Genomic DNA, 18,529 nt, shown 5'->3' on the forward strand with positions numbered 1-18,529 from the left:
AAAAAAAAAATGTTGAAAATTATTGGAGACTGTTTTCCATTATTTTAATTATAATCTCTTGACACATGATCACGTTTGCTTTTATTGCCATATGGCAAAAGATAATGTACGCCTACAACCATTGTTGAGATTGAGAGCTAAGACTGTCGAAGTCACCTTACGACATGAAAGAGAGGAGACAATATTAATTAATATAACTGATAGACATTTATATATGTTTCTTAATTAAGTTATTCAGTATTTAAATCTTGATCTTGGAAGGAAATATATTATATTAAGTAAAAAATATTTATTTTAAATATGTTTATAGTCTTCTTAATAAAAATTAATTATTATTTATAATAGTATATACTTTTTATTAATACCATACTTTAAAAAAAAAAAAAAAGAGATAAGGGTTTCTTGGTATGCATGAAAAGTCTACGTGAAGGAATGGGATTATGGTTGGCTGAAAATTGTTCACCACAATTTAATTTCTTATTTAGTTTTTCTGGTATTTATATATTTTTTAACTTTATCTACACTCCAGGGTGACATTGGACCTAAATTCTTTGTGCTTATACATTAGGTTGCCCTAACCCCACTCAACTCTCTATCCATATTTTAATTATTTCTTTTCCAAATTTAAACCTGATTTATTTAAGAAACTCGTAAGAGGTAGCTTTAGTGAGAGTAAAAGGGACAAAAACAAAAGGGAAGGAAAAACCTACATTTATTCTTCTACAAGTTTTCGCATACACCATATACAAAGCAGAACCAAACTTGAGATCAAAGCAATCCCATTTTTTTATTCTTATATTTCCCTGTGCAACCAACCCTGTCTCTAATTGTTGATCTCATTCTCTATTTAGATTTTTGAGCATCTCTTTCTCACTTTCTCGTTAAGTGCAAGAAGGGTTTGTGGGAAGAACCAATATATTCATTCACTCATGCAAAAGTGAGGGAGAATTTAATTCCTTACCACTCCTTAACAAGTAGTGGCATGAGGGTATAGCAAGCTTTAGAAGAGACAAGTTTCCCTTTTGTCCCTTTTATTAATTATTACTACTTTAAATCCCTCTCTTGACTCAAACGTTTCTCTCTCGATCTCTTTTAGTTTTTGTTCCATTTTTTTTAATAGCAGAAGAAGAGGGATACAACAAGGAAAAGAGGGTCTCCATAAATGGAATGAAGAGTGTGGAAGAGAAGAGGAAAACATTAAGGAAATGACTCAGTGCAGTGATCTTGTAAACAATCGTCATAACATCATAGTGGAGGGACGAAAGGATAGTTTAATTAGAACTTGTCCTACGTGTGGCCATCATATCAAATGCCAAGAGCAGGTTCTTAATCACTATCTTTTTGCTAATTTTTTTATCAGAAAAAAATATAATAAAAATAACAAAGTTGGAACATGAAACTCTATATAGACTATAATTTCTCATTATGATGACGAATTTGACGATACTTTTTGTTAATTAATATATAGATGACATATATATATCATTAACCTTTTAATTACTTTTTTTAAGGTTGGAATTATGTACTTTTGTTAGTTAATTTTGATTCATTTTTTTTATTCTTTATGAAAGAAATATAAACAAATATATTTGTGGTGTTGATTAATCATTATTAGGGTGGTGGAATTCATGACTTACCTGGACTACCTGCTGGAGTGAAGTTTGATCCCACAGATCAAGAGATTCTTGAACATTTGGAAGCGAAGGTTCGTTCTGATATTCATAAGCTTCACCCTCTAATTGATGAGTTCATTCCTACTCTTGAAGGCGAAAATGGAATCTGCTATACTCATCCAGAGAAGTTGCCAGGTCAATTATAATATCCTCATCAATCTCTAAAATCTTCTCTATATATATATGAATAATTATCGAAGCACATTAATTCTTTTTTAACACATTTCTCAAGTTATGTCGAGTCTTAACCTTACAATCTTTGTCTGTTTTTTTTAGTAAAATATTTGTATTATTATTATATATTGACTTCAAACATTGTCTTATACTTCCTGAATAACACGGTCATCAGTAACCTGAAGAAATTAACACACCAGTCACCAGTATTGTTAAAGCGTTGAAGCAACGATTTTGTGGCAGATGTGACCATTTACATTTATTAAATTTAAGTTTAAATTATTTATATATTATCTTACCTATCCTTTGGAGTAAACCTTCATCCGACATGCATGCCATAGCGAAGGGTGATATTAAACCCTTCAACTAACCTTGCTATTACGTAGTACCTAGCCTCTTATCATCTGTTCTTTGTCTTAATTATACATGTTGTAAACATGTTCTTTTGTTAGATGATAAATTATTAGTGTTCAGCTTTTTTATTTTATTTTTATTTTTATTATTATATATGTATAATATTTTTAATCATTTTTCTATAAGTACTTATAAGGGAAGAAAATTTGAAAAAAAAAAAAAAAAAACTTTTTTGTTATAAGAAAAATTTCAGTTGTACGTAATTTAAAATTAAAAACATATTTTGAAGAAGTAAATATGAATGAATTTCTACAAATTAGTTTATGCATAATTTAAGTTATTTGTCTCAATAATTGTGTCATGGGAGAGTTACTATGGTATTCTTGTAATTTGGAATGTTTTCGTATAATCAATTTTTTAAATTAATAAAAATGATATAAAATGTGATTTTTTTCTTTTCACTTTCATTTTTTTCTTCTACATTAAGTGATGTGTACTTAACAAACACATGATTTATGTAATTAATTTACTATTTCTTTTCGTTAAATATTGGTCTAAGTGTTTTAAATTCTTTTATAAAAATTAAAATAATTTTGAAAAGAATACAATAAGATTTTATTTACTAAAGTTAAGGGATATTTTGTAAATTTTTTATTCAATTTTCTCCTTATAATTTGTACACAAGTATAAAAAAATTTAATTTATCATGACTTCACAATATATGAAAAAATATATTTACTAAATCCAAACATTTTGTATATATATTAAGAATTTTAAGAAAATACATATTGAAATGAAAAATATGAACATGATAGAAATCAAACAATTATAAATCAAATGGTCAAATATGTAAAAAAAAAATCAAAATTTCAAAACCCTTTAAATATATAAGATTATCGTAGAATTCCTTTTATGTTATTAGTATAAAGTATCTATTAACTTCGTCAATGACTAATCTTCCGTTGAAAAATTTAACTAATTATTATATACACAAAATTTAAATTTGAGACTTTTATTTAAAGAGATTGAATTTAATATCGTTAACATCAACAACTTGTTAGTAATTAATTTTAACTATTTAGAGAAATTTATTTTATTTTTTCTTTATATTTTATTTTCTTATAAGTATTTATGAAAAAATTTATCCAAATATGCTCTTATTCGAGCAATATACTTAAAAAGCATGCTGTTTTATTTCAATATCTCTATTTAAATATTATTTATTTTTAGTTCTTGGGTTAAAAAAAAAATATTTTTTCTCATCAATTATAAAGATTAAAAGTTTATATTTTTAAAAAAGAAAATAAATAAAATCTAATTAAAAATTAATTTTAAGGCCGACACTTTTAGTATCTATGAACATATTTAAGCATATAATTTTATTAGAGGAGTGTTAAAACTTGATATATATATATATATATATATATATATATATATATATATATATATATATATATATATATGTATATATATAACATGAAAAAATATTAGGTGATTGGACTATATACATGGTTTTCAATTATTCTATGCATGATATATAATAAATTATTATTATTATTATTATTATTATATTTTTGTAAATTAAAAAATTTAAATACATTTAAAGTAAAGATTGATAATGATAGATAGTTGATGGCCCTGAACTATATAATAATGTCCCTTAAACACTTTTTAAAATAATAATTTTTATATTAGTTAAAATTTAATAAAAAATTATAAAATTAGGATACAAACTCATTAAATAAGAAGTAAGATCTAATCAATTTATGCTTTTTTAATAAGTTATAATAAAAAAATGCGTTTAAAAAAGTATATTAAGAAAAGTAAGTATTTTCACTAAAAAAAAACTATTTTATAGTAACATATATTCTATATATAGTTACACAACATTTATCACTAAAAATTACTTTTACCTATAACATATGTTGATATATGTTAGTAAATATATTCTGACAATTGTTTAAAAATATAGGTATAAACAATAATGAGACACAATATAAATTATTAAATTTTATTTAAAATTAACATTAAAATTATGTATAAATATATATCAAAATAGATTTATATTTACATATAATATTTATAATAATTTTTTTATATATATATTATTATATGTAACATTTTATATAATGTTGTTATTTCATTATATATATATTTTTTTGTCAATGTTGTTATTTATTATGTTTTTTTTTTGTCATTTATATGGATCAACATCTAATAAATGTATTAAAATTTGACTTCAGGAGTTAGCAAAGATGGCCTGCTACGCCATTTCTTCCACAGGCCTTCCAAGGCATACACAACAGGAACAAGGAAAAGGAGAAAGGTGCACTCAGATGAAGATGGAAGTGAGACACGTTGGCACAAAACAGGTAAAACTAGGCCAGTCTACAACAGTTCCAAGTTGAAAGGGTACAAGAAAATTCTTGTGCTCTACACAAACTATGGAAAGCAAAGAAAGCCAGAGAAGACAAATTGGGTCATGCACCAATACCACCTTGGCTGTGATGAAGAGGAGAAAGAAGGGGAGTTAGTGGTTTCCAAAGTTTTCTACCAAACACAGCCTAGACAGTGTGGTTCCCTAATCAAAGACTCATCACTTCCTGGGAAACATATGAAGGGTCAAAGTGTGCATCAGGTGGTAAGTAACAACAAAAACAATAATGGGTTTGTTGAGTACTATCATTCAAATTTCATATCATTTGATCAAGGTGGCCAACATAGACCTACCACTGCTCAAGTAATTTCCCATTTTCCTGTCCATGAAGGTGCTCCTTTCATTCCTTGAATGAAGTGATGGAGAGTTATTACAAGATGAAAATATATTAAATATATACATAGAATTCATAATACTGAGGCATCACAATTATATATCATTGCAAAAATAAAGTAAGTTAATAACATATACTATAGTTAGGAAGGGAATGAAAAGGTGGGAAATAATAAGGAGAGAAATTGTGCTTCATTTGAAAGCTAATGCATAGATACTCATATTAAGGAAGAAAGAGACTGGGGAAGTAAAGAAGAAGATTTAGATATATATGTAACATTTTTCTTTCTTAATTTTCTTCCCTCTCTCTTTGTATTTTTTGAGGGTACGTAGTTTCTATATATGTCATGCTTTGTACAGTAGTGTCAAAGGCATCATGTCCTATGAATCAAGAAAGGCATCATGTCCTTGCTTGTGTAATTAAAGACTAACCATCAACCTGTACAAACATGACTTTTACCCTAAAGAGTCTTCAACTGCAGAATATTTTTGTGTTCTTTTTCCCTAACAGTTTTAATTTATTGTAAGCGTTATTATATATTTAATGCCTTCATAATATAAATTTGTCAGTAACTGAGTTATTTCTCCATTATAGATACAAAGTTAGCGTCTTTTAAAAATTTCTTTAACAAAAAAATACTCTTTAATTATATATTCTAAGTAAAAAATTTCTTAAAAACATTTTTACCTCCAAACAAACTTTATTATTAGACTCGAGTGTCTCAGCAGATTGAATTGTCCCTATTGCATTTTATTTTTTTAATAACATTTATTTACTTACGTTTGTTAAAATATTATTATATATTAAATAAATGGTTCATTTTATAATATATATTTTTTTAAAATGTTACTATAGATAGGATAATTTTTTTTTTATCTTAATATTATTCTTTATAATTTTTTCATAATCAAAGTTTCATATTGAGTAAAAAAAGTTACATAGATTATTTTGAATTTTTTTTTGTAAAATATTATGTCGACAAATAATATTTTTTATTTTAATATCATTCTTTGTCACGTAAAGAGTATAATTTTTCCTTTTCTAATTGTTTCCCATAATTAATGTTTCACATTATTATAACACGTATTATATATATATATATATATATATATATATATATATATATAATCATAGATTTATAATTAAGATAGATGGACTTAATTTGATATTTGATATATAATTAACGATAATTAATTAAAAATATACATACAGTTTCTTAAACATTTGTATTCATATAACCACTATCAAATCACTCTATCTTACTATCTCTTTCACTATTTTTTATTTAATTTATGTTCTTTTTCCATTTTTCATAAATCTCTAACCAATTGATCCTCAAAGAAAAAAGAGATCGGTTGTTCTGCCATATATGTGACGTGAAATTAGATCTCTGTTAGCGGGGAGCTATACATACTGTATTACTTTGAGAAATGATAATTATAAATATTAAATAATATGCTTGTTTTTAAGTCCTTGAAGACTTACCAATTTTCATTTTTAGTGTCTTAATAAATTTTATTTGATTTTAATCTTATAAAAGTTCCATACACCAAAGAAAAAGAAAAATACACCAAAACAAAAATCTTATAAAATTTTCTTTTATGAGAAAAAATTTTGATCACAAGGAAAAAAAAAATGTTACATGACCAAAAAGTTCATACACTAAAAATGAAAATTAAGAAAAGTTTATAAACTAAACATATTTAATCCTAATTATAAATATGAATTATACAATTCTCTCTTTGTCTTTATATATATACACATTACAAAAATGTTACATACAATGACAAATAAAAAATGTTATTATAAGTATATAATATGTAAATATAAATTTATTTGACATAAAATTACATATATTTCTAATGTTGATTTTGAAAGAGATTTGACAACATATATTATGTCATTATAGCTTATATCTACTCCTTTTTAATAATATGTCAACATATTATATATACAATGTAAGTAAAAATAATTTTTAGTAATAAATATTGTATCATCATAATGTGTATGTCACTATATGACAATCTTTTTTTGTAATGATGATATATATATATATGAGGGATTCACTTACTCTAAGAATAATTTTATTTAAACTTACTTCACTTAATTATAACTCATGTAGTACATCAAATTTCGATAATTCATTCACTGAATTAAATGTTCTAAATGCATGAATCAAGTTTGCAAATTTTTAAAAATTTAAAAATTATTTGATATATTACATTTCATTAATTAAAATCAATGTATAAAGTATTTTTATGATTATCGGTCAATTTAAATTAATAAAATAAAGTATTAAATAAATTTTTAAATTTTTATTTCACCATATGTTCCATCACCTACTCCCAAAAACAAAATAAAAAAAGGTTAAAATACTAATTTGGTCCCTTATAATATTTGTTTGTTTCAATTTAGTCTCACTTTAATTTTTGATTTCAATTTGGTCCTTAATAATTTAAATTATTGCAATGTTGGACTTCCGTCCAAATTATTTAATCAAAGTTAACTGTTGGCCACGTGGATGCCACGTAGATGCGTAGGTGGATGCCAAATTTCTTGAATATACTTGGAACCAGAATGGCCCGTTCTGAAACCAGAACGGCCCGTTAATTCTGGTTGCACATGTTGTGTGTTAATTTTGCATCTAGAACAAGCCATTTCAAATGCAAATTTAACACACCACGAGTGCAACAAAACGGGTCGTTCTGGTTTTAGAACGGGTTGTTCTAGATTCAGAACGACCCATTTCAGAACACCAACCACATACATACGTTCAACAAAATACTGCAATGTGATTCAAAAATTGAAAATAAAAATTCATAACATATCATAAATTCAAAGAAAGAAATATGGTTCAGAAACTGAAAACAAAAATTTAGAACATAACATATACTAAAAAAGTTCAAAGAAATTACTGAGAAGAAAAATCATCTGGATAACGCTGAAGGTGTCAATAATACATCTTATCCACCATATAACACTGAATGGCTGATAGGATATCAACATTATCTACCTGTACATGTGGTTGTGTGGTGAAATATTGGTCCTGTGTATCCTCTTCCTTTACTTAAGGTTGTACCTCCTCAAGAACATGTTGTTGTTGGTGTACATCGTCAATGACTTCAAGAGAAAACACCATGTCGTTTCATCCTTGACTGTATAGTGTCAATTTGGTAGTAAGTGGTTAACTCTAGTTTGACTAACAATGAAATAAAACCTGCTACCATTATCCTTAGTGATACACTACATTATCCTTAATGATATATTGTATAGCCCAAATGTTAAACGTTTAGCAATTGAAGTTATCAATCCCCATTAACAATATTACCAAATCCAGTGTTTTAAATACTTTGTACCTTGGGTATTTTTCTTTGCACGATTCACAACCGTGAACTATAATCATCGACCGTTTGTGTTTGGCATTCTGAAACCAGAACGGTCCGTTCTGGTTACACTATTGGTTTGTTAATTCTGCATCTGGAACGACCCGTTCCAGGTGCAAAATTAACACACCAAGAGTACAATCAGAACGGACCGTTCTGGTTCGAGGTGTATTCAAGAAATTTATCATCCACTTATGCATCTACGTGGCATCCATGTGGTCAACAGTTATCTCCTTTTAAATAATTTGGATGGAAGTCTGACATTGTACTAATTTAAATTATTAGGGACCAAATTAAAATAAAAAATTAAAATGAGACTAAATTGAAACAAACAAATATTATAAGGAATCAAATTAGTATTTTAACCTAAAAAAATTGTCTTGCTGACATCTACTGTGGAAGTACCCAATAATGACATTGGTAGTTAATCTCATCACTTCACATAAATCCCACATATGTATGATCGAGATGAATTTGGTATTACTGTCAGTATTTGTTTGATATCTCCACCTAAAACAATAATTTTTCCTAATATCTAAACTTGAAGAATTAGAGAATTGGAGAATATCTTTATAATGTGTTTGGATGGGAAATTTAAATTGAATAATTCATTTATTTGAAGAATTTCAAATTTTTTGAGGTAAAATACTTTGTTTGGATGAAAAATTTATAAGGAATTTGAAATTCAAGCATTTGTGAAATTTCTTGAAATAGTAGAATTTCAAATTCTCCCAAAAGAGTATGAATTTGAAATTTCTCATATTTTTTCTTCTTCTTATTTTACTTATATATTTTATCTTATCTCTTATCTCTTCATGTTTTTAATTATTGAATATTCAAAAATATATTTAAAATTATTTAATATTAAATTTTTAAAATTATTAAATATTTAAAAATTAGCTAATATTTATTTTTATAAAATTTAATTTAAAAATGTCAACATATAAATATAGTTTTAAAATCAATTTTACCATAGTAAAATCAAATTATCATATCCAACCTAACAATTTAAAATTTGAGAACTTTGAATTGATTTGTCCAAACAAAATATTTAAAAATGATAGAAATTGAAATCAAAGTAATTCAAATACCAAAAATTTAAAATTTCTTGAATTTGTAGAATTCTTCATCCAAACATACCATTAAGATTATATTGACAACTTCAAAATAATACTTATGAGTCGTTTGAACTTTATCTCATATAATTAATCTTGGTTTAGTAATTAACTCTACTAACGGGCTACCTTACTTTATAACGAAATATAGCCGATGAAAACAAGTATCTGTTAAAATAACATGTTTACAAGGCTACATTTTTTTGTGTGATATTATTCTTTGTATTGGAAAAAACTATTACATGTTTTGTTGTATTTAACTCCAACACTTATTCAGCTAAATACAAATTATTACGCATGATAAGAAATTAATATTAAGGAGACAATCGTGATTTGAATTGGATCATCATTTAGGATTGAACAAGGTGCTTGATATCCATTGGGTAAGTGACGGTCGGGTTAGAACCATTATATGAAATTAATGCAACGATTTGGTTGACAGCTTCTGTGGGATGGAATTGATCCCAAAATATGTGATGAGTTCTATCCTGGCATGGTGCTTCATTAGGATTACACAATCCAAACCTCCCTGTTTTGCAACAAGAAACATTTCCAACAGTGAACCCACCTGAAATGTAGACTAGGGTTATATTCTGTGCACCCAAATTAAATAGTAAGACATGACTGTTTGAGGGTTAAATAAGTTTTAGATGTGTCATGATCTAATTAAAATTGGTTTCAATAAGTACATTTTTAAAAAAAATATTAATAATATCCTTTCTAATATTCTCTTTTAAATATTTTCTTCTTTATTTATTGACCAAAATTTATTGAAAACCATAAATTTTGTAAGATTTGTAGTGTCTTTCTTGATTTAGTAAGATTTATTATTTATGATTTTCAACTAATATAATATTAGAGAGTTAACAAGAAAGTATTTAAGGGTGAATAATATACTAGCATTTTTCACAAAAAATAATGATTTTAATTCTTGTATTTATGAAATGTGACAAGTTTTGTTCTTGGCCATACTTTGAACAATGAAGAAAATACAAGAAGCAAAACCATAATTTTAAAATGTAGAGGCTAAAATTAATTTTAATTAACCAAAATTTAGGACTAAACATATGTACTCTACCTTTGTTTTAATCAACATAGAATGTGAAATGAAGTGTAAGAAAATCGAAATGCATACCAAGGGACTTGCTAAGGATGCTGGCTGCGCTGTTTATAAAGATGAATTTGGAATCAACAGAGAACTTGTTATTGAATTCGTCAACCATAGATTTAAGGTTGGCATTGAACAAGGACACAGCACCATTTATCTCTTCAACACAAAATCCATTTGTTTTATATGTTGAGATTGCATTTGGAGTGCAACCTAAAAGAGCCGTCCCAACAAACACCATTTTTCTTGCTCCAACGTCGTTATGTAGTGCCTGCTCCAAAAACCATCTTATATAATTGTATCTTATATCGAATCTGTTTGATATAAGATATAAATATTTTAAATAGATTTGTAGTAATTCATGTATATAAATCATTTTAGGATGTTCAAATGGTTTGCTTAATTTGTTGGAGCCAGATTTCAACACTACCAATCATATGTAGATTTATAAATCAAAGTAAATTTTGTCGGGTTGATGCTTTTATTTTCTCAAAGTTAATTTGCATGGAACAATATATTTTTGAATATTAATTATCTATTAATATTATTGGATAAATGCGCGTGAGAATTAATTAAAACACCACGACTGACATATTTTTTAACTTTCTAAGTCCTAGGCCTATTAGGATTAAACCCAAAAGTTTTTATTTGACAAGCCCTGAAAATGTAAGAGAGACCAGATAAGGAAATAAATATGATGAACGAGGTGAATTATGAAAATTAGTAAATATCAACAAATATAAGATGAGTGTAAAAGTCACTTGTTAAAACCCACCCTATTATTTTTTTAGATTGATTAATTAGTTTTTGACTACTAAAAAATTTACATATTATTTTAAATGCGGTCCCTTATTTTTAATTTTTAAAATATATTTTATTTGTAATATATCAAATCCTTATACTATTTTTCCTCCTGATTTAATCTTTCTAAACATAAAAAAAAAAAAAAAAATTATTGCGATATTTCCAAGGACAAAATACAGAAAGCATGATATTTAGCTAGATACAAATATTATGATATTCAAAGAAATTGAATGAAAAACAAAAATTACAGAAATATAAAGTTTTTGGTAGGTACAAGAAAATAATCTGATAAAAAAAATGTTGTATGCAAAATTAGTTTGAAAGAACAAAGAATATGAAACTAAATGAGAAAATACAATTTTCTAAAAACTAAAAACTTAATTAAACCAATTACTTTATGCAACTAACACAGTTGTAATGTTTTTAAAGACTGGGCCAGACTTCGTCTTGTATTTGGTTCAAGTCTTCGTTTACACCACATCCCGTGTACACGTCGTCCACATGGGACATTATAGTTTATCTTTTTCATTTTTTATTTGCAGAAGACATTAATTTATATACATAATACATATAATGAGTAATGTAATAAACAAATTAAAGCCAGCTAAATAAATATTGGTAGTGCTTTTATGAAAAAGAAAATTGTAAATTACCTGCATATGTTGAGATAACTGGAGAATAAGGTTGTCGGCATATTGCTGAGGGGTATAGTTACGACTTGTTGGGTAATACTCGGGAAGAAAGTAATTATTTATGTAATCATTGTTTCCAATGTTCACATAATACAAGCACTTGTTAAGGTGCTGTTTAGCTTTCTCAACACCTCCAAGTTTGGTAGCAATTCTCGAAAATATGACTCTGTGGTTTCTCATCTGTAATCCCAAATTAACATTGGCACCCTGCATTGTGTAACACTAATTTAGTGGCATGCATGACCATTTAAACAATCCTCTATACCAAGACCCAGTTAAAGATAGAGAGATCAACAAAGAAATTAAGATATATAAAGGGTATATATATTTGATTTATGATCACAAGGGTTTTTGATATACTCTAATAGATTAAAACTTATTAAAAAATGCAAAATTTTATAATATGAAATTTTAAAAGTTTAGTAACAAAATATACAACTTAGTGAAATTCAGGAAATTAATCATGAAACAAACGATACCATACGTGTGCCGGTCTCAGGTCGAATACCAGCTGCTCCAGAAGCATAGTTCACACCCTTTAGTATGTCTGAGCCACCAGTGTTTGCAAAGGGTGGGATGAAACTCTCAAATCCCAGAAGCTGAGCTGCAATAGTTAAAACCTAACTAGTGAGCAAAATAAAAACTGTGGGGGGTTAGAAAATAGACATGCATCATGCATGAAGGGCTCAACAAAGTATAAGATTACTTTTTGCATTATTTTTTTGTGACCAAATAAGGGTGAATTAAACATGGAAAAGGTTACCAATTAGGTCAACAGCTGTTCGTCCATTGGTAAATCTTCCGGTTGGGCCTAATGGGAAGTCAATGCCATATGGTTTGTAATTGCACTTTGTAAATGTTTGAAGATTGTTGTTATTTCCATTGTCACATAGAGAGTCTCCAAATATAAAAATACAAGGCACTTGCGATTCTCCATGGACACATTGTTGCATGCAGTTTGCAGCTAATAGAAGAAGTGATAGAACCAACCATGGCTTAGAAGCCATCTCAATCTATGTAAAAAATTAAAGCTAATGATGAGTCAAATAAAAGAAATTGGGTTGTGAGTTGTGTGTGGCAAGTGCAAGATGCATGTATATATATAGGGTGGGGTATACTTAGGTCGGTCCTAAATTTTTGTCTTCCAAAAAATTAGAAATACTTTTATTTTCTCTTTACATTTGAAATTATTAATTTATTTTTCTAAAATTATGTATAGATTCTTTTCAAAATTATGGTCATGATTTTGTTGAGAAATAAAAACATCATATCTATCTTTGATTAATTTTTATTGATTAACCTGTTTCTATACTAATTTTATTCTAATATTTTATAGTAAAAACATTGATGTCCCATTTATCATGACCGGGCTAAAGGCCGCCATTGGTGGGTGACAAAGTTGTGTGTCCATGTTTGAACATTTTTTATAATAAAGTAAGACATGAACAATATTGAAGATTTGAAGGTGGAAGAGTTTGACAAGATTTATCTTTTCTTGTAAAGAAAAGAAAGTAACATGGTTGCTAATTAAAATAATAAATAAACTAAGATCACGAGTTTGGCAAGTTTGTTAGTAACAAAAATATAAGATCTAAAGAATTATGAACACATATATTTCAACTTTGTACCAATGAGCACGAATTCCTATAAGAGATGAGTCCATTGGTTCCTGTTTTTGCATTTTGCTTCATTCGTCTTATTGACAAGTGAACGCGCCAAGCAAGGATAGCTGCTTTTGTTTGTTTCTTCTATTTAACAATTGATATATCATGATTTCATTACGAATCAATTCAAGAATTTTCTGCTCCTCCAAACTATTAAAAAAATCATTCTGTTTAAAACATGACACATCTATAGCAAATTATTTATTTATTTTTCTTAATGTTTTCAGTCATATATTCATCGAATTGCTTGTTTTATGTTTCCATGTATATATATCCCTCTATATAATTAATATGGGATATGTATCTGTATATAAACCGCTTGTAAGATAATTCTAAGATAGTAATTGATATTGATATTAATTTGGGTATTATATGAGTTTAAATTTAATGAGAAGAATAGAAACATACGTTAACAATCGATTAATTTAGAGGGAAATGATGAAACGAAAACTAATAATGTATATTTACAGTTGAGTTGACCACATACATTAGTGAAAAATCAGTTTTTTAGTCAACGTTTTCTCGTTGATTATAAAAATATTTGACGTAAAAAATATGCGTGATATTTTTGAAATTAATCTAAAACTTTTTACGTCAGACCAAAGGGAGTCAGACGTAAAAACTAAAATCTACGTCGGATATGAAGTACAGTCCGACGTAGATTTCAATTTTTACGATGGACCCCTTTTGGCCTGACGTAAAAAAGTTGTTTTATTCTCCCTAGTACTTTCGTCTTTTTCGTGGGCGCAAGTGTTTTTCCATTGTTTTCCTCTAGGGTTTTCCTCTAGTGATTTCCAGCAACGGTGATATGAGACCTTTGGGTATTTTTCGATCACGGTGAGCGGTAGCAACAACGGTGAGCGGCGACGACAATGACGGCGAAACCCATTTTTGATTCTAAACCTATCTCTCCGATTGGGTTGAAGCATTTAGGCGTTTTCATGGATTGAGGTTAGTGTGCTTTTATGTGTGTATTGATATTTTTGTGTAAAAATGTTGTTTTATTCCTGCACGTAAGTGTTTTAACACTGTTTTCCTCTCCAGCGATATCCGGAGACAGCGGTGCGAGACCTTTGGGCGTTTTCCGTTCACAATGCACGGCGGCAAGACCCATTTTTTATTTTGGACCTATCTCTCCGATTAGATTGAAGCATTTGGATATTTTTTAGACATGTTCACGGATTGAGGTTATTTTTTTGTTTGTCTAATAACCATTTTACATCAAACGTGGAGGATGTCTGACGTAATTTTACGTCGGCTAAAATACCCAACGTAAATTTACGTCTTTCACATTGATGTCGGACTTTTTTTGGACGTAAAAAATCCAAAATAACAGACATAAAATATCTCTTTTGTACTAGTGATAGTCTTTCATATAATTAAAATCAAATTATGCAACATTCCTTCACCTGATTATTTATAAATTTAAATAAAAATATATATTTATATTTTATCAATTAATTAATTTGAGTATATATATATATATAAATTAAGATCTATTTAAGTTTAAAATCTCGCACAAAATCAACATTAAATATAATTATTAAAAAGATAAGATTTTGTGCGAAATTTTAAACTTAAATACATTTTAATATATATATATATATATTATCAATTAATTTAAATAATAAAATATAATGTTATTACTAATTAGAATATTCAAATCAACATTGATTTGAATTATTAAAATCAAATTATGCGATATATTTTCTTTTATTATGTTGTAAAGTTAAATAAGAATATATATATATATATTATTAATTAATTAAAATATTTAAATCAAAATTAATTTAAATTATTAAAATAAAACTATTCAAGATTTTTTCATTTGATTATAAATAAAAAATATATTTGTGTTATCAATTGATTTGAATCATTATATATTTGTGTTATTAATTATAATTTAGGAAGAAACTTTTTGGGAGATGCATTTGCTTAAATTAAATCTCACGAGATTTCTTGATTTTAATTTAAACTAATATTTTAATTTGTATGATGCACAAGATAATTATTTATTTTAAATAAATATATTTATAATAAATAATATTTTGATTATATTTTTATTATTATTACAATTTATAATAAATAAATAATTTTGAATATATAAATTATATTTTAAGTTTATGATAAATAATTTGTATTAGATATGTGACATCTACTCAATATATTATAATAATTTAATATATAAAATTGAATAAAAAGGAATCCATAATTACTAAAAGTAACGTAGTTCGACAAGAGGATATCAATTATACTAACTAGAAACAATAACCAAATTAAAGGTCAAATGAAATTAATAACAATGAAACTAACAACTATTCTAAACATAACAAAATGGAATCAAATCCTAATTAAGTTTTGACGTCATATTCTATCAAAGTAAGAACTCAAAGGCGAGATCTAAGCTATGTCACCGACACCATCAACATCATGTTGAATCTCATCTATAATAACATTCATATAAACAAACACAAGAAACAAGGAGTAAGAAATATATTTCACTCTGTCTCATGACCTAGAATATAGTCGGATAGTCAAACACACAACAATACAATAAGACAACTAGAACACAACAACATAAAATAGTATCATAATTTTATCATATAATTATAACATGGTACATCACAAATGCTAATAGAATATATTTCATCACAAGACATTAATAACTCACTACACAGTCGCTTAATGCAATAGACACGAATTGCAAAATGCTCATGCATGTAGCATCAGTAAAATCAAATTGTGGTGTATTGTCATAAGACAACACACAGAGTGACCTAGGAGATCATATTGGGTCACACTCTTATCGCATTCTACATTAGGAGGAAATACATCAGGGACTTGTTGAAACAATTATGTTGCAAAAGTTCCTCCTCATGCACACAAATAGGTGTGACCGAGGATTCTCAAACCCAACCATCTCCAAGGACATGATGAATTCCCTAACTTTTACACAAGGGGGTCTTCCTTGACAACATATTAGGTGGGGTACAATATGTAATATGTTGTATGAGATTGACCAAATTTGGGATTTCCCCCTTCATACAACATATGTAACAAAAAAGAGATTGGGTCAATCTCATTATCCAACATATACCTTGTGCTTAAAGCGAGACTATTCATTCTCCCCCATTACTTCCATGGATGCTAGATAAAATATGTGAATCTTTAGGATGATCTTCCACGAGCTCTAGTTCTCTGATCAATTCTTTAAAGTGTAAGTCTATGAGGGAGAGAATTATGAGAGCGTAATGTGAAACAGACTCAACTCCCCCTTTTAAAACATAACTCAAATAATTCCCTCAATTAATAAAATAAAACGTTTAATCATACCACACACATCAATAATTAAAACATTTATACATCATTAATCAACCCCATTTAATTATAAAATAAATAAATATTATCACACACATATCAATAATTAAAACATCTATTAAAACCAACCCATTTAATTATAAAATAAATAAATATTATTAATAGAAAAAACTTAAGGTGTTATGACATACATTTTTTTTTGTTATTGATTATTGGTAATTATTTTAAAAAAAATATTGAAAATGATATAAGAGATAAGAGGTTTTAAAAATTGGCTAAATTATATTTTTGTTCTTTATCTTATTTTTTAAATTTATTTTAGTTCTTTATTTGTTAAAATAATCATTTTAATCTTTTAATTTTTTTATTTGGATCAATTTAGTCCTGTTAAAAAATGATTATTTTTAATTTTGTAACACGATTTTGAATCAATTTTTGATATTGAATTAAGACATGAAACTTATATTATTATATTCACCTATATAAAAACTATAAAATTCAATTGGTGTTTGAATCGAAGAGAGGTTTAATCATATATAGTGAAATCACATAAAAAAAAATATATCACACAAATAATTAGAAAATGATATGAAATTAGATTTTAAAATTTTTTCAATTGCTTTTTAGACTTATGTTTATGCGATTTTTACCATAGTAGCTAACCTTAATTTTAAGTTTATAACCACAACTATATAAGCGAATACAAAAAAGTAAAAAACTATTATTATTACTATAATTTTTTTTATTATATTATTATATTATTTTATAATATATTATAGATTTACTAATTGATGATAGTTTAAATTATTCTACTTATTAATTTAACGAGGTAACTCAACATGATCCAAATTAGCCTATTGGACTTAGTGGGCTAGATCAAAAAGGCTTGATTCTATTTAGGCCATTTTTTAGCGTCTAGTTTGATTTTATTTTTGTGTTATTCGAGTCAACCCATTAGATCGAACTTAAATTGACAATTCTAATTTCATCTCTTGAGATTAACTTCTATAAAGATAAAGTAATACTTTTAATTGTAATTTCATGTCCAAAGTAGGATCAAACTCTGATCCCTGATTAACAATTTTTGGCAAGTTTATAAATTACTACATAATTAAATTTTAACCTATGTAGAGATATGAAAATTCAAACCGAGAGTCTCATGAGAGAAGCAATTCCACGAATATTAGCAACTCTCATCACACATGTAACTCTCCCATCCTCCTCCTCTCCTCTCTCTCCAACACTGATGAAGAAGGGCATAGTTGTTTAGACTCACTTTTTCAGATTTCCAAAAATGTGTTTAAATTTAAAATATTTATTACATTGCTTATTATTTAAATTAATGTAAATAATCTATTTCTACTTTTATTTTAATTTGAACTATGTAATTAAAAAATATTTTTATATCAATTATTTTATAATTGATAGGTAAAATATAAAATGACATTTTTGCACGGTAAATTTACTAATAAT

The 18,529-nt window shown here is 26.8% G+C and overlaps 2 protein-coding genes across 2 annotated transcripts; one reads left to right on the forward strand and one right to left on the reverse strand.

Annotated features, from left to right (window-relative positions):
* The first annotated feature begins 744 nt into the window (after nt 1-744).
* On the forward strand, nt 745-5,544 carry LOC109806477 (NAC domain-containing protein 73). The gene is made up of 3 exons (XM_029272805.2): nt 745-1,322; nt 1,616-1,808; nt 4,445-5,544. Exons 1-3 carry the CDS (start codon nt 1,206-1,208, stop codon nt 4,987-4,989), a joined length of 855 nt encoding a protein of 284 aa, XP_029128638.1. The 5' UTR covers nt 745-1,205; the 3' UTR covers nt 4,990-5,544.
* A 4,081-nt stretch (nt 5,545-9,625) lies between these two features.
* Nucleotides 9,626-13,157, reverse strand: LOC109805710 (GDSL esterase/lipase At1g29670). Its single transcript, XM_020367886.3, has 5 exons — nt 12,838-13,157; nt 12,554-12,678; nt 12,036-12,281; nt 10,606-10,849; nt 9,626-10,038 (listed from the first exon to the last, which is right to left on the reverse strand). The coding sequence occupies exons 1-5, from the start codon at nt 13,079-13,081 to the stop codon at nt 9,821-9,823; spliced, it is 1,077 nt and encodes a 358-aa protein (XP_020223475.1). The 5' UTR covers nt 13,082-13,157; the 3' UTR covers nt 9,626-9,820.
* Between the last annotated feature and the right edge of the window lie 5,372 nt (nt 13,158-18,529).

This window comes from Cajanus cajan, chromosome 8 (assembly GCF_000230855.2).
Source record: "Cajanus cajan strain Asha chromosome 8, NIPB_CcT2T_4, whole genome shotgun sequence".
NCBI classification, from domain to species: domain Eukaryota; kingdom Viridiplantae; phylum Streptophyta; class Magnoliopsida; order Fabales; family Fabaceae; genus Cajanus; species Cajanus cajan.